Genomic DNA, 27,649 nt, shown 5'->3' with positions numbered 1-27,649 from the left:
CTCATTTAAAAATGATTTTCTTCTGGTAGATGGCCCTCATAGCACCTGTGAAATAATTCTGAGTCTTTGCAGCATTAAGGAGTAAGCTTTTGTTATGTATACTGATAACTGAGACAAATTTAGTAACTCACCGTCACATTTGGAAGGAAATCTGCAGATTTCTTGCGTGTGTCAGCGTGCAGCCAACTAACTTTGCTTGAAGTGGGTGCGTTCTCTGGTCCTGGGTGATGGCTTTCCTGTGTTGTAGATTCAGCATTAGACCTGACTTCAGAGCAACTCTGGTGTTGGGGTAAACGTGCTAAGTCAGAGTCGAAAGAGAGTTAAAAGTTATCAGAGTAACCAGTTCCAGTACTTCTAGTCAGATCTGCTACCTGATTTCCTTTCTCGGATGACTTTCATGGGACTGTGGTTACAAGAAGGATGCTAGTTCACAGTAGTAAAATCGCTTTATGAGCTGGCATGAAATGAACAGTGATGTGCCTTCCCTTTGGTTCATAAGAGAAAGCAAGGCTGTTATCTTAAAATTTTTCTGTAATTCGATCTTGCAAATGTCTGCTTTCAGAGTGCCCCCACTGAGCGCCTCTGATGAGTCTAGAAAGAGCTGTACTGTGGGCATGGTCACGATGATCCTGACCCTGCTTTCATCAGCCTGGTTCCCACTGGATCTCTCAGCCCATCAAGATGCTTTGATTTTAGCCGGGAACTTGCTTGCAGGTATTGGTACTGAGTTGAAAGAGGGATTCTAGGTCTTTAACTTTGGATTTCCTTTGGGGGGTGGCAGCGGTGAGCGTATGGAGGAAAAGCATTGAGGTCACTGCCAGGGATGGCTTGTTCCCTTAGTCAGAATTTCAGACATTACCGACAAGCATGAATGTGTACTGCAGGCAGCTATCCTGTGCCGAGTATTTTAAAGCAGCCCTTTCCCAATCTAGCCCCTCAGTTAGCTATAGGTAAACTCATTTCTAATTTCATTTTAGCGGGCACCGTGTGCAGGTACTGTCTCAGGCACGGGGGCCATGAGGAAGTGTGGTGTGTGGTCTCCGTGCTCAAGTTGAACGTAGGTTTGTAGCGACACACGTCAACAAAAGTTCCGTGGCCGCACAGAGCGGCTGTAGTCGCTCTCTGCTGGGGATTAGGACAGGAAACAAGACTTATGGGCTGGCAGGAGAGGGAACACCAGACAGGGTACAGCACAGGTGAAGGCATGGAGACGTGAAAAACTGTGTGACATTTGAGAGCTAAGTAGTGTTGGATGTTGTGTGCGGGTGAGGATGCGGACGGAGAATGTGCCTGGTGAGGGTCCGTCTCCGCTACTGAGGACTCAGTCCGTTTGCTCTGGGAGGTCGTCGAAGAGCCTCATGAAAGGGACTAACAATCTGGGTAGTGCTTTAGAAAGATCACTCGGCTGATGTGAATGTGGATTGGAGGAGAAGCCAGGGAAGCCCGTACGTAAGGCAAGATCAGGAGAGTCCGAACAAGATGATGGCCGTGGGTTGTGTGGGAAGAGGCCCCTTAAAAGAGAGTGAAGGGGGCAGAGTCCGCACGTCTGGATAACCAGTTGAGCTTCAGCTGTAAAGATCAGGAGGGGACTGTCACATCCTGGGTGGGTGTGTGATGGCAGCCTTCATGGAGGTCGGGGACGCAGATTCGGGGGGAGATGTCGGTTTCCTGTGCAACCTGAGGCATCAGTGGGCCCCCAGGTGGAGGTGTCCAGCAGACTCTCGACGTAGACGGGTCTGAAGGACTTACGTCTTGGCCCCATGCTGTGGAGCTGGGGAGGTAACGTGTGTGCCCGTATCACAGCCAGTGCCCCCAGATCTCTGAGGAGTTCCTGGGCCTCCGAAGAAGAGGCCAGCCCTGCAGCCACCAAGCAGGAAGAGGTGTGGCCGGCTCTGGGTGACCGGACCCTGGTGCCCATGGTGGAGCAGCTCTTCTCCCACCTGCTGAAGGTGGTCAACATCTGTGCACACGTCCTGGATGATGTGGCTCCTGGACCAGCAATAAAGGTAACTCCTTGCTTGGGCAGCTGTTTTCAGCTGGTCCAGATGGCTCCATGGGCTTCCAGGCATGCCTCTGTTTTCTCATCTGTCACTTCCTTATCCTCTTTTGCTTTAAAGAAACAAAATTGCTTATATCATGACACTAGATTTAACACCTAGATGTGCTCATCCAACTTATAGCCCGTTTGGTATCGTCTGTCATTTCCTGTCACCTCTGAGAGGGAGATACCTGGCTTTATTCTTGGGCTTTCAGCGTTGGCCAAGAAAGCTCAGCATTGAAGTTAGTCTCTCCCGAAATGTTTTGCTTTTCTTTGAAGTACAGTTCAGTGAAAACTATTCACACAGTGGATTTAAGATGGGTCAGTTCACTTGTAATTGTATCGGATGGTTCACTGTCTCTCCTGTCTCGACCACCTTGACAGCTCAGGTTCTCCTCTAGCTGCCAGTTTGTTTGCTTTTCTTTGAAGTACAGTTCAGTGAAAACTATTCACACAGTGGATTTAAGATGGGTCAGTTCACTTGTAATTGTATCGGATGGTTCACTGTCTCTTCCACCTTGACAGCTCAGGTTCTCCTCTAGCTGCCAGTTTGGTCCCCCTGCCGCTACAAGCTTCTCTCGAGTCCTTTCTCCCAGCTTAACCCCTGAATTGGTGTACTGCTTCTCTGACGCTGGCCTTCTTTGCAAAACCTCCCGGGCCCTGGACTCAGTCCGCTGCTTCGGCCGTCGACTCTTTAACCCCTGCTGGCCTGATTTCTGCCAGCTCCCCATGGCAACCCTCCCTGCCAAGACCCGCCTTTGACTCTCGTGGGCACTTCGCAGACCCTGTCTCACCTCCTCTCTGCATCTCCCAGGACCACCTCTCCTGTACTGAGACGTTCTCTCTGGTTGGCTTCCGGATTCTCGGACCCCTTTCTACTGCGTGGGCACTTTCCTGGTTCAGTCTTCTTACCACCATTCGTGCTTTCCAGGGCTCTGTTCTCGGTCGGCCCCTCTCCATATTCTCCGGGCCAGGGCTGTCCAGTGCAGCTCTCTGTAAGGATGGAAACGTTCCATCTACACCAGCCGGGACAGTAGCCACCAACCGCATGTGGTACCCGAGCACGTGAAACGTGGCCACAGGGCAGCTGAGGAACTGAACTTCCAATTTTGTTTGTCATTAAATTTAAATGTAAGTAGCCACATGGAGATCGTGGCTCTAGCGTGAGACCGGGCAGCTGAGCGCAGTCAGGTCTACTCTCAGGTCCTCGGTCTCTAAGCAGGGGAGACCCCAGACCTGTCTTCGGAGTCCAGTGTGGCCAGCTGCCATGGGTCACCTCTACTTGGGCGATCCATAGACATCTCGTTCGGTCTGCATCTGGCCTTCTTGGTCTCCTACTCCGCTGATGCTTCTCCCCGTCTCTCGCTCCATATTTTTCAAGCTAGAAAACGGGAGTCATCACCACTCTTCATCTTGCTCACCAGATTCTTTGTTTTCTCTCCTAAGTATCTTGCAGAAAGCCCCTATGTGTATATGCATACATGCATATACATTTACATATATACATACACGCTCACGTAGGTGCACACGCGTATACACACTTTCCTCTATGCTCACTGCCGCTGTTCTGGTCCAAGCTGTTGTAGCATCTCATTTGCACCACTGCAGTGGCCTCGCTGAAACAACATTATTAACATATCATACAGTTACAGTGCAATTCACATACCGTGCACCTCACCCATTTAAAGTGTATGACTCTGTTTTAGTACACCCAGAGTTATTTGGCCATCACTACAATCCATTTTAGAACTCAAAGAGGAACGCTGTGCCATTTGGCTGTCACCCCCCAGCCCTCCCGTGCCCCCCAGCTCCAGGCAACCACTAAGCTACTTTCTGTTTCTGTAGATCTGCCCGTTCTGGACATTTCACGTCAGTGCAGCTGCACAGCTGGTGTCCTTCGTGACTGGCTCCTTTCACGAAGCATGTTTTCCAGGTGCAGCAGCTTCTTTCCCGGTCTCTCTAGCCCTTCTCTGTCAGCCACTGTGCCCTTTGTGCAGACAAGGCTCCAAGGTGTAGGGTGGCCTCTCTCAGGTCGCGGAGGGGTGAGCAGCAGAGCTGAGGCGCCCGCGCCACCGCCTCCTGCCGTGTGGGGCTGGGGCGTTCTGTACTGTCCTGTGTATGCGGAGTGTGGGCTCTGTGGAGGGTCCGGGTTTGTTGCCTCCTACCTCTGCTGCTTTTTAGCTGTGACCTTGAATAAGTCACTTCATCATCGCTGAGCCTGTTTCCTCATTTGAAAACGGAGTTCAGAGCATTGCTTCGTACCCTGTTTCACGCCCTGGCTCCCAGAGGGAGCCCCATCACTTGCTATTGGAGGTGGCATGCCAGGGCTCCAGGGGCCTCCTGAGGCCCCGCCTGAGGGCTCCTCCGTCTCTGAGCGTTCATGGTGCTCCCGTTAGGGGGTGCTGGGCCAGTTTGCACCACATGCAGTTGTTGTGTGGCTAAAGTGGGTGGTACCTGTACGGAGTCTGAGCCCCATAAATATGGATTCAAAGAAGAGAAATGGATTGCACGGGTGAATGGTAGAAGCACATACCATAGTTTTCAGTTCTGTGTTGGTTACACTTCCTTCACAGTTTGTTTTCTGTTTTAGGCAGCCTTGCCGTCTCTAACAAACCCGCCTTCTCTGAGTCCAATCCGACGGAAGGGAAAAGAGAAGGAACCCGGAGAGCAGGTGTCTGTACCCGTGAGTCCCAAGAAAGGCGGTGAGGCCAGTCCAGGTGTGAGGCCATGGCGGGGGAGGGGGAGGGGACGGGCTTGGGGGGGCCTGTCTGTATTACATTGGTTTAGGACTAAAGCTTACGTTCATGTCAAGGTTAATATTACAACTTGGTAGTCTTTGGAAATAAAATACGTAGCAATGAAGCCAGAGAAATGCTTTCCCCAGGTGTGGTTTCAGGTATTGAATATTACTTAGTGTACACAGACCACATTTTGGTCTTAGGCACGTCTGAGTGTAGCTTGCCAATGTGGGGTCCCAACCGTCTGCAGGTGTCTGGCCCACAGCAAGGCGCTGCGCCCCATGCTTCCCATGCTGTGCCTCCCCCCTTCTCCTCTTCTCACTGATTTTCAGTAAGGGAGGGGGTGTAGACGGCTAGGAATAGAGTGGGGTAACATCGTTGATTCTGATGTGTGGAGAATTCTGAAATAGGAAATGGAAATTTTACATGTGGAAGGGCTGAGGGAGAAGTAAAGTGGGGATCAAATCATCTGAGTGAGACAAACCTGAGAAATTGATAGACACTTGGAGGGGAAAGTCTTGGAATAGAAGGGGCCAGAGTGACCATGTGACTCTGCCTATGACGTATGCGGTCCGTGCCACTCTTGGTGGGCACAGAGCAGAGGTGACCAGACGCCTGTCTGCTTGTGCTGCCACCAAGTCTGTTCACATGCCACCTCACAGTGCTGGGGCCGGACGTGACTCTCCGTTCATTTTGCTTAGAAAGTGTTTATGTTAAGCATTTTATTAATTTTAAAACTTTATTTAATTTCTTGGCTGCACCACACGGCTTGTGGGATCTTAAGTTCCCCGACCAGGGATTGATTGAACCTAGGCCCCAGCAGTGAAAGCATCAAGTCCTAACCACTGGACCACCAGGGAATTCCCTATGTTAATTTTTTTTTTTTTTTTTTTTTTTTAGAGTTCTGAAAATGCTTATTCATTCAGTTCAGCAGTAAAGCATTTTAAAAGAAACTATTTTCTAAGTATTGATGATGATACCAGTGGAAGGTTTACCAGCTAAAAAGCTTCGGAACTTTATAAATGCAAAGTTATCAGTATGTGGTTGATCATCTTTCTGATGGATTAAATAAACTAAGGACCCCAAATCACAAATCTTTAAAACCTTACACAGTGCTTGGCATTTAATGTCAGCTTAATGATAGTGTGTGTACCCTTACGGTTTTCAGAGCATGTTCACGTCACCCCTGTTTGATTGCTTACAGGGCTCATGACCTAAGTCGACCAGAGGTCAACCCCGTCGTGTCCCTGGGAGCCTTGTGCTCCGAGAGGTTTTGAGATTGACTGAAGGTCACGTCAGGTGTTCCTCTAACTCACAAGCAGGCAGCCAGGCCAAAGCAAGCACATAGTAGCATCACACTGCTTTTCTTTGTTTTCTTCTTTCTATTTTAGTTTGTCATATTTTGGGCAGTACTCAGAGTCTACTTATGTTCATTAGTCAATTTCTTGTTATTGCTAATCAATCAAAAAGTCAGGAAAAATTTGAATTTTATCCTGCTAGAATACTATAAAAATAATTATTACTAGCAATCTTTTTTAAACTTGGTGTGTGTTTACTTTTGATCTAAAAGTTTATTTTGTGTGGTGTGTTTAAAGCCTCTCGACCATCTGAAACCTCAGGGCCTGTTGCAGCAACCAAGTCCTCGTCACTGGGGAGTTTCTATCACCTTCCTTCTTACCTTAAATTGCACGATGTCCTGAAAGCTACACACGCAAACTACAAGGTACTGCTTCTTTTGTAAAAATACCCTCATTCACACATTTCAGAGGATTGTCGATGTTTTTCTTCAGATTGTAGCTTATAGGCATACACATATAAGTAAGTAAGTTAGGCCTTTGGGATATGAGTTACAATTAGCTTTTCCAACTTTGTCTTTCAGCTTTGTTTACAGTAGCTTCCATCATACAAAAATTTAGGATTTTCATTGGAAAAGTGATGTCTTTATGATTTATTGATGCCGTGTCTGGGCATCCCAAGATCGCCCCTGTTCAGAGATCCGCTAGAAGGTCTTGTGGGACTGAGCATGTGGTTGTACTCACAGCGAGGGTTCCTCACGGCAGGGCGGGGAGGACACACAGCCAGCCCCTGAGGGGAAGGATGCTGGCGGAATCTGGAGCAACCTCTGCCCCCCATGAGGGCCCCTCGGCGGGCCCCACCCGCCCCTGCCCTCAACTAAAGTGCAGCCGCGCGCTGGTCACAGAGGCTCTCTCTGCCTTCGCAAGCCAAAACTCACGCTCGCAGAGGAGAGCAGGGGCTCGGCGTCAACACATTGTTTGCTAAGGCAGTCCAGGCACAGTGAGCCCCGCTTAGTGCTCAGGGCGGCTCTGACGTCGGTCTAGGGAACTGTTTACTGGCTGCGTTCCCAGGCACCCCCGAGGGCCGACCTTGCAGGCAGCTTTCTGGAAGGATAGCAGTCTGCTCTGTTGTTTCTCTTGCACAGGTATGTTTCTTGCTTAGGACTTCCTCATTCTGAGATGATGATGATGATGATATTTTATTTATTTATTTTTCTGGCTGCGCCGCGTGGCTTGCGGGATCTCAGTTCCCTGACCAGGGATTGAATCCTGGCCACAGCAGTGAAAGCCCAGGATCCTAACCAGCAGGCCACCAGGGAACTCCCCTTATTCTAAGATTATTAAGGAACATATCCCACGGTTTCATTTTGGGCTTTTCATTGTTTTCTTCCATTCAGTTTTTTGTGTGTTTCGACTATTCTGTCTGCAATTTGTTAGATGTGAAGTATGCATCTAACAGGTTTTTTTTCCAGCTGCCTAACCAGTTGCCCCTACAGTTTCCCACATAGTCCATTTTCTGGCACTAATGGGTTTGAAATACTATCTTTATCACATACTAAATTCTCATAGTTCTATATTTCCATTTGCTGCTTTATTATATCAGTCTGTCCGTCTGTTCGTCCATTAGAAGCACACTTCCTGATTATTGTAGCTTCATAATGTATTTTTGAGGAGATCAGTTACCCCATTTTACTTTAGAATTTCCCTGGATATTCTTATTTATTTTTGCATATGGACATGAGAATAAGCTTATCTAACTCCGAAGAAAGTTGAGAGTTTTTCCATTGGGATTGTGTTAAATTTGTAGATTAATTTGGGGAGAACTGATATCTTAGATGTTAAGCTTGCCTGTCCAGAGTGTGAGATGCTTTTTTGTGTGTTGGAAACTTCCTGTATGTGACTCAGAAGCACATGAAATTTAAAGAATTTTAAAAGTTATTTTAAAAGATACTTCACATAGATCTTGCACGTTTTTTCATAAATGTGACCCGTAGTCATCCTTTGTTTAATTACCATTATATCTTTGGCCCTGACCCTTCTCTCAGTCTGTTAAATGGGGGAAATTGCTACATGATTTCATTCAGTTGGGCCCTTTAGGATCTTAACTTAATACCTCTTAAGACTAATTTAATATTTTGTTGTAGCCAGACTGAAAGGTTGTGTCTGAATTTGATACTGATTTCCCCCAGGAATCTTAATGGGTGGAAGAGGACATGTGTTTTATATTTTTGGATATGCTGCTTATCAGGCAGTGGTTATGATGGGCATTAAACGTTCTTTTTCTCATTATGATAGAAGGTTAGGAATTATTTCTTTCGGTAGCGTCAGTATACGTTGGAAGACGCCTTTGAAATTAGTGTTTATATAGCTATCCGGAAGAGTAATTTCCTTTCCAAGGCATTGTCCAGTGCTAAAAACAAGCAAACAAACAGAACCCCCCCCCGCCCCCCACGGTGAGCGTCGCGCTGCCTAGCAGAACACACCACAGCAGACAGTGTGTGTCTGTGTCAGGTGACCGGGCTGCTGCCAGTAATCATGTGTTCCTTCTCTCCCTCCACTTTCCGAAGGTCACCTTGGATCTTCAGAGCAACACCGAAAAGTTTGGGGCTTTTCTGCGCTCTGCCTTGGATGTTCTCTCTCAGATTCTAGAGTTGGCAACACTGCAGGACATCGGGAAGGTTTGTGTTTCCTTTCTTCTCATTGAGCTGTAGCTGGCACACTTGAAGTGTACCCTGGGCCTAGTGCCTCCAGGGTGAAACCCCACCATCCCGGCACATTCACAAAGTGGGGAGAAGGTTCTGCAGTCTGGGCACTTGAGTCTGATTCTCGTCTTAGCCTGAAGCTTCTGGGGGCGGGGTTCTGTTTGTATCCTGTTTTCACTTTTTGCTGTAAATTAGCTCAGACCCAGATGAATTAAAAAATTCGTGGGTTTAAAACTGTTGACAGAGTCCTTTACTTTATTTGACCTTCGCACATGACAAGGTCAGAGTAGTCTCTGGGGTGTGGCTTGTTCCTCTGGTGCCTCAGGAAGCAGCAGAGCTGTGCTTGAGGCTCGTGGATTTCGGTTCCAAGCCCAGGAACCTCCGTGCACCACCCTCATGTTGTGGGGACATGTTCAAGCACACGGGAGAGTTAAGAGGTCGTGTGGTGAGTGCCCGTGTCGTGTCCACGACCAGATCCAGCAGTTACCGTTTTGTCCACTTGCTCTGCTGTGTTTGGATCCACCTGTCCAGCTACCGGGGCATCTTAGTTTCTCATGAATTTCAAAGTGAGTTACCAATAGCCCTCCTTAAACATGGGTCTCTTAGAAGTGGAATACAGTGAAGTTCCTTTGTTTTCATTTCTCTCCATCTTTTTCTCGATATGCATAAAGCTTACCTGGCTTTAATCATTGTACACATTGTCTTCTGTTTCTCCTTACTGTCCCTTGTACTTTTTCCACACGTCAACTCAGTGGGTCGGAGCAGCGCTTAGTCCAGGGCTAATTCTTCTACCATCGAGGCAAGGCCTCCCTGGTTCTAGCCGGTGCCCCGTAAACCCAGCTGGGGAGAGCAGTCACCGTTCCAGCCCTGTGTGAGTTCGGAGCACTGTGCCCTCTGACCCTTCCTTACGCACGTGTTGAGCGGCTCCCAGGGCCTCCCCTGGTCTACAGAGTCCTCTCTGGGAGCTCTCTCTTCTTTGGAACCCTCACTGTTTCCGCTTCCCCGGACTCTCAGCTCCTCCTCAACTCGGGGGGTCCCCTGAGCTCTGCTCTGTCGCTTGCCCTTGTGCCACCACCCAGGAGCTCTCTGAGGGCAGTGAGCTGGGGCAGTCGTAGGGCTGAGTTGCTGGTTTCCCATTTCTCAGGGATCCCTGTCCTCCAGTGCTTCCTGGTCACTGTCTTGGAACTGTGGTTTCATATATTCATATATTGGGTTTTTTTGGTTGTTTGGCTGTAGGGTAAATCTGGTCCCTCTTACTCCATATTGGCCAGGAGTGGAAGTCTCCCTTCATTATATTGTATGTTAATATTCGTGCCTGGGACTTGTTTCCTTGAAGGCCACTAACAGCAGCATCCTTTTCTCACCTATTTTCAGTGCCTAACTCAGTTTCTGTTGCACACGAAGCATTTCGTGTTAAGAGACTTGGTTCTTTGTCAGGCAACTTGTGACGTGAAGGTTCTGGTCATAATTCTTCCAGTTCTCACTTCTTTTTTTTTTTTGCGGTACGCGGGCCTCTCACCGCTGTGGCCTCTCCCGCTGCGGAGCACAGGCTCCGGACGCGCAGGCTCAGCGGCCACGGCTCACGGGCCCAGCCGCTCCGCGGCACGTGGGATCTTCCCGGACCGGGGCACGAACCCGCGTCCCCTGCATCGGCAGACGGACTCCCAACTGCACCACCAGGGAAGCCCCCTGTTCGCACTTCTTAGTTGCCTGCTGTGAGCTAGTGAAAACAAGGTGACGTGGAACGAACTCAACCCTGCAGAGTATAGCCTTGGATATCTAGTCTAATAGGAATAAATCAGAATCTTAAAAATACATGGTTCTGAGTATTTGAAATCAACAGAAATCTGTTGCTTTTAGCGCAGGAAATATACCAAACAAATGAAGTGAGGGGCCTTTTCAATGTAGTTGGTCTGATAGAAGCAGTGTCTGGGGACCAGGTGGGCGGTGATGGGGGAGCTGCTGATGCTGGTGCCTGGGCCGGTTCATGTCTTCAGGGACCTTGGATAACATGGACCTCATTTCTGAGGCTGGTAAAAACAGTTTGTGAGAACAGTCATTTGAAGGCAGTCATTTTGGTCATTTTTGCAGGTTGCTGTCGGACACAGGACCTTACTCTAAAGGGAAATGTCTAGGGCTTTTTGCGGTAAAGCACACTTGAGGTGGTATGTGCTACGTTCAGCTGAACCTCTGCAGGGGCCCCACAAATGCAGGGCTTTCACTCCTTTGTAGACTCTGAGCTCCTGCCCCGACAACAGGGCTGGATGCCGAGGGCACAGCAGATCCTTGACGCACAGTTTCTGGATGAATGAGAGAAAGAAAGAATGTTTAACTGCATGAAAGGAAGGGTGAGACATGGCTGCTTAGATTTCCATGCTTTTTACTGACTTTCTCTGCTCGCAGTACGTGAAAACCTTCTTCTGACTGTGCTCTGATGTTTACTGTTGTACACAATTTAAATGGAGGCTGTCCAGTGGCCTGCTCTCCGTGCAGAATTCACCACAAGTATCACCACAAGTATTCACCACAAGTATTGCTTACTTTCATGTCTTGCTGTCTGTCCTTTGCAGTGTGTTGAAGAGATCCTGGGGTACCTGAAATCCTGCTTCAGTCGAGAACCAGTGATGGCAACTGTTTGTGTCCAGCAGGTCAGAAAGCAGTTTCTTTGAAGCCCTTCACCCCGGCACGCTGATGTAATGCTGCCCGTCGTTCAGAAGGTGGTGCTGGTGGCGCGTCCGGCGGCCCCACCTGTCCCGCCTTTGCTCACTCCGCTGTTCTCCGGCCAAGAGGGGTGCTCCTCCCTCGTGGTCCAGGAGGAGGAGGCTCGCCCCCGTGGGGGCAGAGGATCTCAGAGGCTGTGCTGGCCTCTGGTCGCTTAACTGGTGTCCTGGTGTCCCTCCACTGTCCTGCGCAATCTGTAGTCTTGCTAACATACCCAGTTACGTATAGGTGGATTTGATGTTTGCGAGGGAGGCTCTGTGTTACTCCAGCCGTTGATGGCTCCACTTCTTCCGCTCTAGCTGCTGAAGACTCTCTTTGGGACAAACTTGGCCTCCCAGTTTGACGGCTTATCCTCCAACCCCGGCAAGTCTCAAGGCCGCGCGCAGCGCCTTGGCTCTTCCAGCGTGAGGCCGGGCTTGTACCACTGCTGCTTCATGGCTCCATACACCCACTTCACCCAGGCCTTAGCCGACGCCAGCCTAAGGAACGTGGTGCAGGCAGAGCAGGACCACGACACCTCAGGGTAACCTTCTGATAGTCTCCTGTGTTCAGAGAACTCTAGAAAATGTGGTTTGCTGCAAAGATGCTGAAGGCATGGCCCTGCCTCCAGAGAAGCACGTGGTCCAGTGGGTGAGATGGATTGCGGGTGCTTCAGTGTCTCGGCAGGGCTGGGCTGGGGGAGAGGAGTGCTGAGCGGGTTTCCCGGGAAGCGCACTCGCTGCCGATTCGTCAGCCAGCCAGAAAGGGGACACGCGGTTCCCCAGGGCACGTGACGACATTTCCCTTTAGAGTAAGTTCCTGTGTGTTGGTGGCACTTGGGGGCCTGCAACTCAGGTGGCTCAGTAGTGCTAGTGTGTAGAGGGCCACAGGTATTATTACTCTCTGTTTTGTAACTTTATGGCTAAAAGTCTGTTTTCACTCAAATTTATAGTTGTGTATGGTGCCTGGAATTACAGTAGTTGTTTTTTAAATTACCATCAATTAGTGCATATTTGAGTTACTACTCTGTAGTAACAATAGCATTCCTTATATAGATGTAGTGATAAAATAGCTACCGTTAAAATACTAGAGTATTTTAGGAAAATGTCCACATTTCGGGCTTTAATTGGTCATGTACTTACTATTTTTCCAAGTCTCAGGAATAAGGTTCTTTAAATACTTTGTCTAATAATATGGGGTATAAATAAAACAAGCAAGTGTCTGATTACTGTCATTTAATATTGTGTTTCTTAAAAAGAAAAGGGTATAATTGATGTAAATAGCTAAAGAAATTTTTTCCCAAGAAATCAAGTGGTATCTTCTAAATCACTGAATCTTTCAAATGACCATCACCCACTACACACGGGGCTGAGTGGTGAGTTTCCTGTAGCAGAGGAAAGCTCTGTCTCGGGTAGCCTGCTACAATGACAAGGTTTGATGGCTGTCGGTCAGCTGTAAACTCTGTTTCACCTAGTTATCTTCACTAAAAGAAGAGCTTGATGCCGCTACATTGAGTGGCTATTACAGTTCTTTCTGACTCTACAACGCTCTGATTTTGTGAATTTGAATTAGTTTGACCTGGAGTATAGCTGGATACACAGGAGAGTATTCTAGGGTATTCTTTGCTCACCTTTCTTTCTGCCTGGCAGGTGGTTTGACGTACTCCAGAAAGTGTCTACCCAATTGAAGACAAACCTCACCAGCGTCGCAAAGAACCGCGCGGACAAGGTAACCGGGAGCCGGCAGGTGCACGCTGGGCACGTTCCCGGTTGGGGGCTTCAAGCTGGCTGCGGTGGAAGACTCACTTGCGGATTCTTGCTTTCTCTTTTTTTTCGTAGAATGCTATTCATAATCACATTCGTTTATTTGAGCCTCTTGTTATAAAAGCTTTAAAACAGTACACGACAACAACCTCTGTGCAGTTACAGAAGCAGGTTTTGGATTTGCTGGCACAGCTGGTTCAGTTACGGGTTAATTACTGCCTTCTGGATTCGGATCAGGTTTGTCGCTTTTATCTTTCATCTACCGTACCTGTTCATAATTTAATAAAAATGAACTTTAAGAGACACTGAAGTCTACCTTAAAGAAATGCGCCGGTTTGTTTTCCCCACCAGCGGCTGCGTCTCATCCGTCTCACTCACTGGTTGACAGAGAAGGCCTGGCGTGCACAGACCTCGGCAAGCGTTGCACCCTCGCCCAAGCTCTCCAGGCTAGGGTCAGCCTTTACAAATCTGCCAGTGGCTCTTCCCGTCCACTCACCCTCCCACACTCCATGGTTAATTCGAACTTACATTGTAATTGAGATTTACTGTTGGGAGGACATTTTTGCAGAATCCAAAGTCTTACTTTAAACTTATTTTAAACTTACTTTAAACTTTAAACTTATTTTATCAAGGAAGATCAGTTTCAAGCGATCTAAAGTTAGCTCACCTGTTTGAAAGGGAATGTGATCTGTTGGGCAGTGACTGACCCCCGGCCCCTGGGTCCCCGCGTGGCGGCTGTCTGAGCCGGCCCTGAGTGTCTGTGCTTGCTTCCACCAGGTGAGACCTCCCTGCCACGCCTTCCTCTGGCACGTACGACTCTGGAAAGCTGTATCATTTTGTGATGTGAATGCTCTTAAAGCAAGCGTCATGCCAGCCAAGTTCACTGCAAAGAAAGTTGCCTTTAGGTCGTCAGAATGTGACTGTCATTGTTGGGCTGTGATTTGGCGCTACTTTCCTATGAGATAGGAAATAGTGCAATTCTCCATTCCCTTCTAGACACCACTGTATCTGTGGTGTAGCACTGTCGTTGAGGTGATCCTCTCTCGAGGCTTACGTATCAGATGGGGACTTTAGAAAGGCAGAAGAAAGCAACGAAAATCACTCCGTTTTGGAGAAGGGCTCTATGTGGCATGACTGAGGAGAGAATTTGATAAAGGCCTGTCTGACCAGGGTACGGTTGAGTGGAGAGCTGTGTTCTTTCTCTGTCCACTGACGGCAGCCCCAGCAGAGACTGGTCTCTAACCACCCACCGGCCACGCACCTTGAGAAACTCACCAGGAGAAGCGAGCAAACACATTCAGGATGCTGGTTCCCCACAGGTGGCGTTGGGGGCTCACCTGACGAGAGCGGGCTTGGGGCGGGGGCTCTGTTTTGACCCAGCATTTTCATTGTCCCGCCCTCTGCTCTGGTTCTTCCAGGAAAATCATCCTAAGAGCCGTTTCCTTCCTTGGGGACGACGCTCACTGCGGGGCGGTTCCCGTGCTCTGACGCAGGGGCTTGGGCGGGGAGAAGCCCTCATCTGAAGTGGGGGGCAGCCGTGGCCACGAGGGGAGCCTGGGAAGGTGGGGCCTCCCAGGGCTTCCCCAGCGCCTGGTGTTCCAGGGGAGAGCAGAGCCCGGGCTGGCTGCACTCTCGTCAGGACGCGGGCCGCCTTCCTCGGTTTCCCCCTTCTGACTCGTCGTGGGAGGAGCCTGATTCTCTCAGCTGGTGGTCGGTCTCTGCTGGGGCTGCCGTCAGTGGACAGGGAAGGAACACAGCTCCTCACTCGGCCGTACCCTGGTCAGACAGGCCTTTATCAAGTTCTGTCTTTAGGCATTCTACACAGAGCCCTGCTCCAAAACGGAGTGATTTTTTGTTGCTTTCTTCTGCCTTTCTGAAGTCCCCATCTGTTACGTAAGCGTCGAGAGAGAATTCCGTGCTGTGCTTGTCTCTGCGCACGCGCACAGGTGGTTTGACGCGCGGGCCTCGCCGCGAGCCCAGCACTTTCTGCCTCTTACTTGGTGGCGTTAGGTTTTCTTGCCATGGGCGCTCTCGCCCCACGTTTGTTCCGATTTGTTTCTGTCACTCAGCGCCCTTTTCCCCCAATTCTTAGGGTTCAGTACCTTGACAGTTTTTATGGACAAAGATGGAAAACTATTAATAGAACAGGCAAGTGATTTAACTCAGTTCAGATAGTGATTTTCTGAGCACCTGCTGTGTGTCTGTATCACACCTGGGGGCGAGGAGGGAACTGGAGATCAGCTCCACGCTTCAGGTTGGAGAGTGAATTTGGGCACTTGGAACGTGACACAGAACTGCCTGTAAGCCAGCCGTGAGGCCCCGCCTCTGCTCCTCAAGGCCACCCTCCCCTCCACACCCCTCGGTGCCCAGCTCCTTTGAATGTTGGGGCGGGGGGAGAAGTTGGACTCACTTGGGCATCTTTATTCCTGAGCCAGTTTCAGGAAATCCGTGCTATGCGGCTTGCCATGAACTGGAGCAAACGAGGCCTGCTGGTGTGCCTTTTGGGTGCTGCCTGGTGGCTTCTGGAATTTATCATTTGTTTTTCCCAACAGGCTTCACCTCAGTGTTCAGTAAATGTGTTTAGAGGGATTTCTGGAAGTGTCTTGAAATTATCTAGTCTGACAGTAGAATACGTTTGAGTTCTTGTACACAAACAAATTTACTGTCAGGAAACTTGTTAAAGGTTTATACAAATGAGTATGAAGAAAAATAACCTAGTTTGCACATTTTAATTATTGATGTAAAAATTTTATTTTTCTGCCTGTAGGTGTTTATTGGATTTGTGCTGAAGCAGTTTGAATACATTGAAGTAGGACAGTTCAGGTAATAGCGTTTTGTTATTTTAGATTTCTTGTTCTTGTTACGTAATTACATGTAATTTTATGTTACGTTATGTTATTTGCCACACCGCACGGCATACGGGATCTCAGTTCCCCTGACCAGGGATTGAACCCGTGCTCCCTGCAGTGGAAGCACGGAGTCTTAAACATTTGTTCTAGCAAAAGAGGTTTTGTGACATACATTTTCTACATCTTGCGTGTGTCATGAACTAGAAAACACAATTCAGTGCTTGCATTCTAATAAATCTATAGATTTACTGCAGCATTCCTTGTTTTTTCCTCCCCTTGACCAGGGATTGAACCCGTGCTCCCTGCAGTGGAAGCACGGAGTCTTAACCACTGGACTGCCAGGAGATTCCTTACATGTAGGATGAGCATTTATCTTAAAGGATTGTTAGGCGTTTTTGCTAAGCATTATTTTTAATGGAAATCTGATTAACATGCTGTGGATTTTTGTTTCTTCTAAAAAATAATGAATAAGTATCTCAAGACGTGTTGAGAAGTAGTTCTGCATCTGATAATCACATGTGTTGTCAGTTTTCATTTCATATTTCAAAGCATTTAATTATAATAGTTTTCTAAATGAAATCTCATTTGATAGAGCACTAATTTTTCTAATCTTAGAGAAGACAGTTTTTGAATACAGTTGTCTTTAATAAAGGTAATTGTTATACACTGTACTTATATTAATTGCAGTTTTTCTTTGCTAGACTGTAAGGTTTGAATACTTCCTCCTATAAGTATAATTATAGAAAATTAAAATTCTTCAGTTTCTGAACTAACTGATAAGTAGTTAGGGAAACATAGTGCAGAGGAAAGTGTTCTGAGAGCCCCCTGGGTCTGGAGGCCCAGTTTCTTGTTCTCGACCATGTGATTCGAGGCAGGTTACTTTTTCTCCTTTGGGTGTCAGTTACTTTTTCTCCTGTTGGGCGCCTTCTCCAGGCCCTCACTTAGCCCAGGCGCCCCAGAGGACGTGCTGGCCCCACCCCGAGCCGGGAACACGGGAGGACGTCAACTGGGCTAAACTGGGTCCCGAGGGTCCTTTAGCCCAGCGCCCGCTCACCCCTCCTCGCGCTCTCCCGTTTTCTCACATGTGCTCTCTCAACTCTGAATCAAGAGTAATTTCGTGCTGTTTATATTGATGATGTTTCTTCATTTTAAAAGGAAGCGTCTAAATGGATGTTTTTGTTTCTAGGGAATCAGAGGCAATTATTCCAAACATCTTTTTCTTCCTGGTATTACTGTCTTATGAACGCTATCATTCAAAACAGATCATTGGAATTCCTAAAATCATCCAGCTCTGTGACGGCATCATGGCCAGTGGGAGGAAAGCTGTGACGCACGGTAACGGGACAACCTTTCGCTGCGGTCTCCAGTGGTCCTGATGCGCTGGCACCACCTGCCACCTGTGTGGACGGCTGCCCAGCGCTCTGTAGGCTGTGCGTGTGCACGCGTGCGCGTGTGCACTCTGGTTAGAGATGTTAAAAAAAGGAGAGAGCACGCTCTTTACTCTCAGGAGTGTATGGTCCACTTAGGTAAACACAGGCACTGAGATAATCTAAGGTGCACATAGAGTCTGACATAAATACTCTTGTCTATCCGTATGAAACAAAGAATTTTAAAGTCCAGCTTCTGTAAGGACATTGGATTTCTCGTCCAGTGGTATTGGAAGATATAGTTTGGCCTTGATTCAGGGCCTTCTGTTTTGCCTGGTTATTTCATAGCAGCTTAAGTGAGGTCCACAGGCGACAGTCAGCTGCTCAGGCAGCCTCCTTCCCACCTGTGGAATGAGGTGGTGTGGTTTAGGAAGGAGCTGTGAATCTTTCTTTGCACTTTTTAAACTGCTCTTCCTACCGACTCCTCTCTGGCTCCATCGTCAGGAATCTGTAGGCTTTTGAACTATGCTTGGGGTGCCTCCCAAGACCTCGGCTGGCTGCTGCACCCAGGGTCCCCGTTCCGTGTGCCGCAGTAGGGTGACCAGCGAGCCGTGGTGCCGGGGGTGTGGAGGGGCTCGGCAGTCACCATTTCCACGCTAGCAAGACGGTCACCTTAGCCCTGGCCTTGCTAGGGCTCAGATCCATGCCCCAGCACAGGGGCACGTGACTGCACGTATGGACTTGGGGTCACTGGATGGAGTTGAAAGTGCAAACGGCAAATAGAGGGATGGCTGAGCTTTCCCAGATCAGAGGGTCTTTGGATAGAAAAATGATGGGCAGCCAGACCGCCCTGCTCTCTACTGGGAAGCCTGGTTGTCTGTAGAAAACTCAGCAAGTGTGTCGTGTGTGTGTGCGTCACTGAGGGTAAGAGAGCGTGCCTTTCAGTCATCTTGGTGGCATGACTGGGCTGATCCTTCTCGACGAAAGGCCTTTCTTAGTTTATTCAGGTGGTGGTGGTGTGCGGCAAAATGATTTACTTTGCTCGTTTGGAGGAAGACACGACTTGGGGAAAAACACGTTGTCTAGTGAGAGAGTGACTTTAATTGCTTGAAGCAGTATAGAAATCTAATACTTTGACTAAATGTTTTCCGTTGAAGAAGCATTTGTTCTCGCTTCAGGTAAATCTTTAAGTAGGTTATGCATGAGGATAGAATGTTGCTATTTTGGTTAGTTGGAAGGTTTTATTATTTTGAATTTGACTTTTGAATTTGTGTCTCTTTGTGTCAGAAATAATGTTATGTCACAGAAACCCTAGTTTTTTGGTTTTTTGTTTTTTAAAAATTTCACAACATTATCAAGTGTCAGAGGAAGACCCATGGCCCTCCGGGATGGTATACAGGTAATTTCACAGCACTCATTGATAACCTTAATTTATCTCTTATCACAAAGCCAAGTATGGGTCAGGGTTTTCTTTATTTCTTGAAAATAATTTGGAGGTGTCAGTGCTGTCTTCCGAACGCATCTGTCACATACTGCCTTCTTAGTGGGCCCTTTTGTGCCCACAGCCATACCAGCCCTGCAGCCCATAGTCCACGACCTCTTCGTTTTAAGAGGAACCAATAAAGCTGATGCAGGAAAAGAGCTTGAAACCCAGAAAGAGGTGGTGGTGTCAATGTTACTGAGACTCATCCAGTACCATCAGGTAAGAGGAGGTGTGGGGCGGTCACTGACCCTTCCTTGTCCCTGCAGGGACAGGAGGAAATGCCACGTGGCCGCTGTCTGCTGTCAGTGAGTGTGGCTTTGTGCCAGCCCTGGGCTCTCGGGCGGGGAGACGCAGGGGGACATAAGGCTTGGTGGGGGCTGTCTTTAAGGCAGTGTGGCCTGGCCGACGGTCACAAGGTGGTTCAAGGCGGTAAACCTGGTGGAGGCCCTCTTTTCCAAAATGAGGATCAAATACCAGTCAACAGTGTCGATCAAAATGGTAGCGTTCTAAAGAATGATCTTTAAAAATCTCAACCTGAAGTAATCTAACGACTTTATCTGTACGTTTATTTAGCACTGTGCTGAGGGAGGGCCAGAGTCTTTTCCTTGGCGCTGATTTCTGGCTTCGTTTTCCTCAAGGTGGAGTAGGAATTTCAGGTGGTGTGTGAGGCAGTCTGAAAACAGAGGTCTGGCTTTTTAATGAATTCTCTTCTGTAGCTGGTACAGTTGCCTAGCCCTCACTTATTTTGGTAATTCTTTTTAGCTCTTTGTCTTTGAATCTTTATAAAATGGTAAGATTTTCTCATAGAAACACTTTCTTTGTGCATTCTCATTTTGGTTAATCTAGGTAATGTTTAATTAAACGCTTAGTGTTTAATTAAATCCCATAATTGCACTAAAAAGTACGACTACCATAAAGAGGTTTGAGAACCAATAACCGGCTCTTGGCAAGCATGCAGTTTAGTGGGAGGCCTGGAGGGCAGCTCAGCCGGCACAGCGTCCCCAGAGCTCCCAGCCTGGTTTACGGAACGGACAGGGCGGGTCTTGGGTTAGGAGAGTCGGGATGAGTGCAGAGTGGCCGCTGTCGCGCAAGTGCAGCCCAGAGTGCCTCTCCAAGGGAGAGGTAGCTGTGGAGGCGGCCGGGCGGCTTTCCAGGGAATGGGCTCCGCCTGGCCAGTACGTTCATAGATCAGGCTGCAGGCTTTTCTGCGAACAGGCGGGTGATGAGCATTTTCAGCTTTGCAGGAGCTCCTCGTGTCTGCTGTCGTTCTGGAAGCCTTCCTGGCAGCATTTTCACGGTGGTCGTGTGCCAGGGAGACCGTGTTCACCAAAACAGGCTTTTAGGGGTCTCTGTTTAGAAGGGATCACTGACAAACTCGTGCTCACCCAAGGCCAACTCTTCTGAAGTATGGTGTCCTCAGTAGAAGGTGACCTTTGCAGAGATGTTAATACACACAAAAGCCAGAGGGGTGTCTGCACAACAGTTTAGTCAAGGCCGTGCTTGTGTCCTGCCAAAGGTTGAGATGAGTTTGGCTTTCCTTTCGTGCCTTTCCTCTGGTTGTGAGTCTTGTAAAGCCGTAGAGATGACAGTGCTGTGGTCCTCCTGCGTGTCCCGGGGCCAGGGCTGCATCGGCCCTCCTTGGGGGCACGTGGGCTGGGGTCCGAGTGTCTTCCGGCCGTTCCCTCTGTGCAGGTGTTGGAGATGTTCATCCTGGTCCTGCAGCAGTGCCACAAGGAGAGCGAGGACAAGTGGAAGCGGCTGTCTCGGCAGATAGCCGACATCATCCTCCCGATGTTGGCCAGGCAACAGGTTTGTCCCCCGCCCCCCGCGTGTGGGGTCACTGCGACACCGTGGAAGTGGGTGAAGATGCTCGTGAGAGGTGGGCGCTTGTGGTGGGCTTTTCGTCAGATCGTGGTGGGTGCATTTTATGGTCGTTACTGGTGCCATCTGGGCGAGTGCGAGGCCAGAGGTAGAGACGTGCCCTGGGTCCCAAGGCGCCCTTGGGGAAGTGCCTCCGGGGCTGCGTCCTTTCCTGCGTACACCCTGGCTCCCTCATTCTGCTCAGTGAAACGTCTTCTGTTTGCTCTGTAGGGGGGTGCTTTTCCTTATCACGTGTAGGGTAAGTTGGCAGTTATCCGTCATTTAATCAGGATCCCTGTAGTCAGACGACGCAGTCGGTGGTTTCCACAAGCGCAGTGGAAGGCACTGGTCTGGCTGTGTGTGTAGGATGGAGCCCAGTAGTTGCACGGCTTCTGAACCACTTCTGCCCCCACCCCCCGTCCCCCCGACCCCCGGCGTCGAGGGCAGGACGCTGTGCTCCGGGTGCTGCACCACCCTGGGAGCCGGGCAGCAGGGACGCGCTGAAGACGGTCCCTCCAGGAAACCGTCCCAGCTGCTGGCAGAGCTCTGGGTCTGAAGCACTTTGGGTACAGTCAGCAGATGCCTGTTGGTTCATCTGGGTCGGCCCGGCTAGGGAAGTGGGTGCTCTCAGAGTGAGCGTTTAGTTGGAACGGGGTGGGGAGACAGACAGCAGAGGGGAGTAAACTAGTGACGTGTATAAAATGTCAGATGAGAGTGCTGGAGGGAGGGGGAGGTGTGTCGGTGGGGGGTGACAGTGTTGAATGGGTGACATCGCGGGGACTTGAAGGCGGTGAGGGATGAGCCGAGCAGATGCCTGGGGAAGAGCTCCCCGGGTGGAGGACTCGGGGGAACCCTCGGAGGGCTTGGTACGAAGGGGGTCAGGGCGAACTTGAGAGTTGAACAGGCAGGTGGGGGTGTAGGGAGAGCCACTCGTGGCTCAGGGCCTCTGTGGACCGGGGGTGGGAGCGAAGGGGCGAGAAGGGGCGTCTGCTGGACGCAGCTTGGACGCAGAACCAGTGAGCCTTGCTGACGGCTTCAGTGGGGTGAGGGATGTGAGAGGAGGGGCGGGCAGGTGGCTGTAGTGCGACGGCTTTGTCGGGGACCGTGGAAGGAGCGGGTTTCGGGAAGGGGGCAGAGCCTGGTTTGGGTGTGTGGTTGGGACACCGGGTGGCGCCAGGGCGGCTGGAGGAGGCCTTTGGGTGTGAGCTGGAGGGCAGGCCTGAGGCTGGACGAGGTCGCTGCGGGGCCCAGGGTAGCTGGACAGTGGGAGAAGGCCGAGCCCCGGGAGGCGAGGGCCCATGGACGAGACAGGGAGGAGCAGGCGGCGTGCTGTTCTTAAAACCGAGAAGAAGAGGTGTTTCCTGGAGGAGGGACTGAGCGCTGGGAGCTGCGGACGGGCCAGGCAGACGGGCCCTGGGAACTGACCCGCACTTGGCCGCACGCGGGTCCCTGGGGAGCGGCTTCGGTGGAGCGGAGGGAACAGGCGCCCAGCCGGCGTGCGCTGGCGAGAGGGCAGGAGGAGAGAGGGAGAGACGTGGCGGCAGCCGGCCACGCTGGGGGCGACGAGGGCCGGTGTCCACCCCGAGGGCAAGAGCAGAGGGCAGCTGCCCCTGCGGGACAGGCGGCCGTGCCGTCGTGGCGTCCCTGAGCACCACCAGACCCAGGGCTCCGTGGCCGCGTAGCCGACAGGTCATAGCCAGAGGGTCGTAGCCAGCGGCTGGGCCCCGGGAAGAGCTCATCTTCCCACCGCAGAGGGGCGGCTCCACGCCAGGCAGGGCTCGGACCTGCACCTTGAGAAAATCGCCCCCTGTGGAGATGTTACTGTGTGTATACACAGTCGTTAGTAGTGACGAAAATCATCAGTAGGGGAGTGGTTGAATGTGCTGTGGTAGAGACTTAATTTGGAATATTTTGCAACCTTTAAAAATAATGTTAGGAGGATCTCCCTGCCGGTCCGGTGGTTAAGACTCTGCCCTTCCATTGCCGGGGGTGGGGGTGGGGGGCGGGTTCGATCCCTGGTTGGGGAACTAAGATCCTGCATGCCTCAGGGAGAGACCAACAAAATAAAAAACATATTAGGTTTTAAAACCTGTTGCCTTGGGAGTTCTCCATTATATTTTTAATGGAAAAAAGCAGAGACATTCATAACATGATTTTTCAAAGCAACTTAAACAAAAATCTCTCTACATGTATAGGAATGTGGAGAACGTTAACGAGAAATACACTAATTTGCTAACACTTGTTACTACATAGTGGGGTAGGGATGGGGTGCCAGTAAAGAAAGGAAAAAGATACAGTGTGTATGCTACCCATTTAGGTACATTACATGTGTGTAAAGAGATGCGAGAGAGGCTGGTTCTTGAAGTGTTGATGGTGACTGGGTCAGGGCAGTGCGGTTTCAGTTGATATTTTTCATACTTTTACGTATTTGAATTTTTTACAGAAAGCATCTATGGTTTATTTAATAAAAATCTAAATGCAAAGATTTCCATCGTGGAAAAAATACAGCTGTTACAGTGTTGTTCTAAAAAACGTTTACTTGGGCTTCCCTGGTGGCGCAGTGGTTGAGAGTCCGCCTGCCGATGCAGGGGACGCGGGTTCGCGCCCCGGTCCGGGAGGATCCCGCGTGCCGCGGAGCGGCTGGGCCCGTGGGCCACGGCCGCTGAGGCTGCGCGTCCGGAGCCTGTGCTCCGCAACGGGAGAGGCCACGACAGTGAGAGGCCCCGCGTACCGCAAAAACAAAACAAAACAAAACAAAAAATGTTTCCTTGGTTCACTACTGAAGTTAAAATGCGTTTAAGTGCGGGGGTGGGAGTGATGCATGGTCAGGGTCATTTGACCTTGAGACAACTGATGTGAGGTATAAAAGTTGGCATTTCAGTTGGCTTACAGGAAAACATCTGTGACGTTTAATTGCAACAGATGCACATTGATTCTCACGAAGCGCTCGGAGTGTTAAATACGTTATTTGAGATTTTGGCCCCTTCCTCCCTCCGTCCCGTGGACATGCTTTTACGGAGTATGTTCGTCATCCCAGATACCCTGGTGAGTATCCCGCCTCCTGATGGCATCTTGGGTTCACCGCTGTGTGGGGCACCTGGGGGTTTCTGCTGGGGCCAGGGTGGGAGCCGTAGTATTTGCATTTTAAACAGGTTCCCAGATGGTACTGATGTTGCTTGTCTGGGACCACACTTTGAGAACCAATGAGACAGATTTATTGGTGGAATTGTAAAATCAGGGTGATTTTCGTAAATGAAATTGGCAATCAGGAAAAACTTAATCCTCTTTTTTCTTTAGCTATAACTTACTTATTTTCCTTCCTTTAGGCATCTGTGAGCACTGTTCAACTATGGATATCCGGAATCCTAGCCATTTTGAGGGTTCTGATTTCCCAGTCAACTGAAGATATTGTTCTTTCTCGTATTCAGGAGCTTTCCTTCTCTCCATATTTACTCTGCTGTCCGATAATTAATAGGTTAAGAGATGGGGACGGTAATTCAGTACTGGAAGAACACAGTGAAGGGAGACAAACGAAGAATTTGCCAGAAGAAACATTTTCCAGGTATGCCCTGTATCTGAGCCTTCCGCTAGTCCGTGTCCTCAGGCCGTCGTGTGGTGTTTGGGATCATCACTAAGTCTCGCTTCGGCTCTGCGAGGTGGGTTAAGGAGTCTGTGCGGGTGTGTTTTCTTTGCCCAGCCTGCCTCGCCTGTGGCCCTTGGTCATGCCTGTCTGCAGGCTCTGTCACATCCTGAATCAGACCCTCGTTAAGACTGCACAGCGGTTAGTGGGTGGGTGCAGGTGATAAGGGCGTGGTTGCCTGCAGAGAATTGGAAAACCGAGGAAAACCCACTAAAAGTCAGTCTTATGTTTATTCCCACCGGGTGCTGGCCACCCTAAACACGGTCAGTAGTAAAATCCCCCTCCCCGCCCGGGTGGAAGGCTCGTACGGTGCTCCCCTGGGTGTACTTGTGGCATCGCATCGCATCTGCCCTCATCAGTTCTTGGGAAGCTCCTTGCGGGTGGCGATCACAAGTCAGGCACTGACAAGGCTGTTGTGTAGACAAGCGTGTATCCACCTTTGCCGGATCCGGGGTGCACGCTGACTCGCACCTCGTGGAGCGTGTCCGCGAAGCCCAGTTCCTGAGAACGTGCTGCCTCCTGCCAGGTCCGCCGTGACGTCCACGCAGCTGACCTTGGTTGGCCATCAGGGCCCGAGGCGCCATCGTGTTTGTGGAGATAAATCCAGTGGAACTGCACAACACCCGTTGGTCCGCAGGTTCGGCAAGGCAGCCTGTGGCTCCTGCTGTTACATTTAAGCAGGGGGCTAAAGTGGAGGATACGTTAAATTCCTGTGGTGGGTTACCAGCCGACTTTATGGTTTATAAAGTTTTGAAGAAACACTGCAGGCCATCTCACCCCCCTGCCAGTCCTTTAAAGGTGGCGTGGCTCCGGCCGCCTCGTTAGCGAGGGAAGTGATGCGCAGAGAGGTGAAGTGACTTGATCCAGGGGGCTGGCGCTGAGCGCTTCACTTTACTTCCATTTTTACCCCGCCCACGTCTACTGTGTATATTGCTTTTACGTGTGTGCCCCCCAGAGGTGCTCCGCAATAGGCACCTACTTCACTGTCCCCTCCTCCCTTTCTTTGAAGGTTTCTGCTGCAGCTGGTTGGCATCCTTTTGGAGGACATTGTTACAAAGCAGCCGAGAGTGGCAATGAGCGAGCAGCAGCATACTTTCTACTGCCAAGAGCTAGGCACGCTGCTCATGTGTCTGATCCACATCTTCAAGTCTGGTGGGTGCATCGCACTAGTCTTACCAGAGCATCTGTGTGCCCTGCCCTGCCCTGCCCTGCCCTGCCCTGCCCTGCACACCCTCAGGGTGTAAGGGGGTGCTGCCCAGTGTCAGCTCTGCTCTGCGCGGTGTGCCTCCGGAGACGTTGTGCCGATGAAAACAGTGAACCTGGGCGCTTCCTCCCGTTTTAAAGGTTTGGAAGGTCGAGACGTTTTTGTTACCTTTACATACGATTGTGGATTAAAAAAGACAGTGCACCGAAGAGAGAAGCCACAAGATCCCAGCCATGTAGCCAGCATAGGAAGCAAGCAGCCCGCCTTAGGACAGTCAGTGTTTTTCAACAGGAATGAGTGTTTTCAAAAGGAATGTCTTGCTAGTTATAGGGTACAGGCATATCCTTCCTTTCTCAGCAAGAAAAATGAAAGGCAATTCTAATCTCTAGGAAAAACAAACAGCAAGGAAGTCATGGTCCAAATATGAAGCAAATCTGGAAGTGGTTTGAGTCCTGGAAGTGCGGGGGTAGGTGCTCTCTTTGGGTGTGACCGCCTCTGGTGCGTTTACTTCTGTTGCCGCATCGTGTATTTGCACGTCTCAGCTCTTTTACCGTGCTGACTTTGTTTTCTGTGGGGCTCCTTCCCCGCGGCAGAAAGGATGGCCTCTGGTCTCAGCCCCTGCGGGAGTCCTGTGAGGGACTCGTGAGCCCTGGGTGCTCTGGCCAGCCTGGGCTGGGTGAGAGGCTGGACGGCATTCCTTTGGGAGAAAGGGTTACTTTGCAGTAGTAAGGGAAGGGGAGCAGACAGAATAACTGACGGTCCACTGCAAGTGATGGAAGCATACCAAGGCAAGTTTGGAGGTAACCACCACAACTGAAAACAGAATGATAACAGATAGTCGCCTTAAGAGGGATGGGGCAGGGCACTTGTAAAATCAGAAGCCCCCATTTGTTATGGGATTTAAAAATCATGTGTGTCTATTACTTTAATACAAATTAAAACACACACATACCCACATACATACCATGAGAGCAGAAGAGAGTTAACCACTGTCAGCTTTATTCATTCAGCAAAGATGCACTGAGTCCACCGCCACTGTGCTAGGCCCTTGGGTGTGCGGCGGTCAGTACGGCTGACGTGATTCCTGCCTCTGTGTGCTCAGTCTAGCGGGGCAGACAATACACAGATATGTCACCACAAGTCTCGCTATCTCCTGAGAAGGAAACAAAAGCACAGTGACAGCCAGCACAGGGGTGGGCGGTAGGGGCAGGTTCACCTAGGGGGCTGCTGAGCTAAGGCCTGAAGGAGAAGGAGCTGGCCCTTCGGAGAGGGTGTTTCTGCCGAGAGGGGTGAGGGGTCGGAGGGGCTGAGGAGGCGGGCAGGGACCTGGGCTCACGCGGCCCGGGAGCGATGGAGAAAGACACCTCTTCATGGTTGCTTCACGTACCTGCTGTTGCCCTCGGCACAGGAGTGTGGCCAGAATTTAATTCTGATGATGGTTTATAGCTTCAAGCCACCTTGTTTACTTACCACTGAGATAATTTTCTTTTCGAGGATCTTATGATTTATGTCCCACCCACTGCGGTAAGTGTAAAGTTGAGAAAATAATTAAGCCATATGAAGAACAAGTTGTTTTTCAGTATATGGGCCATTTTAATATTTGGCCATCGGTTGGTTTGGATCTGACACCAGAATGGTACCAGTTCGCATCGAAGGACGGCTTTCTACCTTCTTTGGATAAGAGCAGTGCATTCTGTGGCCTTAGGCGCATCCAAGTGGATTTCCATGGCGTTCAGGTGGATTTCCGTGCTGTTCACTCACCCGTTGCTCGAACTTCCTCTTCCTTTGCTCAGAAGTCGGGAAATACTTTTATGGTTTGTTGCAGTGCTGCCGAGCCCAGCTTCCTGCAGCGTGCAGGTGTTCTGTGTCTGCACCCCGGCCACGTGTGGCTGATGGGCACTGGAAGTGTGGTATTGTGACTGAGGAGCTTTTATTCAATCTAACTTTGGTTCAATTTGAGCAGCCGTGTGAGGAGTGGAATACTGGGAAGGCCGCGCTCTGCTCCGGAGC

General features: G+C 50.0%; 1 protein-coding gene across 9 annotated transcripts in view; it reads left to right on the top strand.

Moving 5' to 3' along the window:
- The window catches only part of HTT (huntingtin), a 144,400-nt gene that overhangs the window by 63,649 nt on the left and 53,102 nt on the right, over positions 1 to 27,649 (top strand). For 6 of the 9 annotated variants that reach the window (XM_055086250.1, XM_055086247.1, XM_055086248.1 and 3 more), the window contains 17 exons: positions 563 to 714; positions 978 to 1,061; positions 1,804 to 2,006; positions 4,629 to 4,755; positions 6,372 to 6,499; positions 8,639 to 8,749; positions 11,344 to 11,421; positions 11,794 to 12,017; positions 13,123 to 13,201; positions 13,312 to 13,473; positions 16,004 to 16,059; positions 17,272 to 17,420; positions 19,018 to 19,154; positions 20,628 to 20,744; positions 23,718 to 23,840; positions 24,122 to 24,357; positions 25,445 to 25,587. In XM_055086250.1, the coding sequence (XP_054942225.1) occupies positions 563 to 714; positions 978 to 1,061; positions 1,804 to 2,006; positions 4,629 to 4,755; positions 6,372 to 6,499; positions 8,639 to 8,749; positions 11,344 to 11,421; positions 11,794 to 12,017; positions 13,123 to 13,201; positions 13,312 to 13,473; positions 16,004 to 16,059; positions 17,272 to 17,420; positions 19,018 to 19,154; positions 20,628 to 20,744; positions 23,718 to 23,840; positions 24,122 to 24,357; positions 25,445 to 25,587 (2,309 nt within the window). The remainder of the gene's footprint in view (positions 1 to 562; positions 715 to 977; positions 1,062 to 1,803; positions 2,007 to 4,628; positions 4,756 to 6,371; positions 6,500 to 8,638; positions 8,750 to 11,343; positions 11,422 to 11,793; positions 12,018 to 13,122; positions 13,202 to 13,311; positions 13,474 to 16,003; positions 16,060 to 17,271; positions 17,421 to 19,017; positions 19,155 to 20,627; positions 20,745 to 23,717; positions 23,841 to 24,121; positions 24,358 to 25,444; positions 25,588 to 27,649) is intronic. The other 3 variants (XM_024119229.3, XM_024119226.3, XM_055086249.1) reach the window with 2 other exon arrangements.

The sequence above is a fragment of the Physeter macrocephalus genome, chromosome 7 (genome assembly GCF_002837175.3).
Source record: "Physeter macrocephalus isolate SW-GA chromosome 7, ASM283717v5, whole genome shotgun sequence".
Classification (NCBI taxonomy): Eukaryota; Metazoa; Chordata; class Mammalia; order Artiodactyla; family Physeteridae; genus Physeter; species Physeter macrocephalus.
Note: the sequence above shows the minus strand (reverse complement) of the source record. Positions and strands in the feature narration are given on the sequence as shown.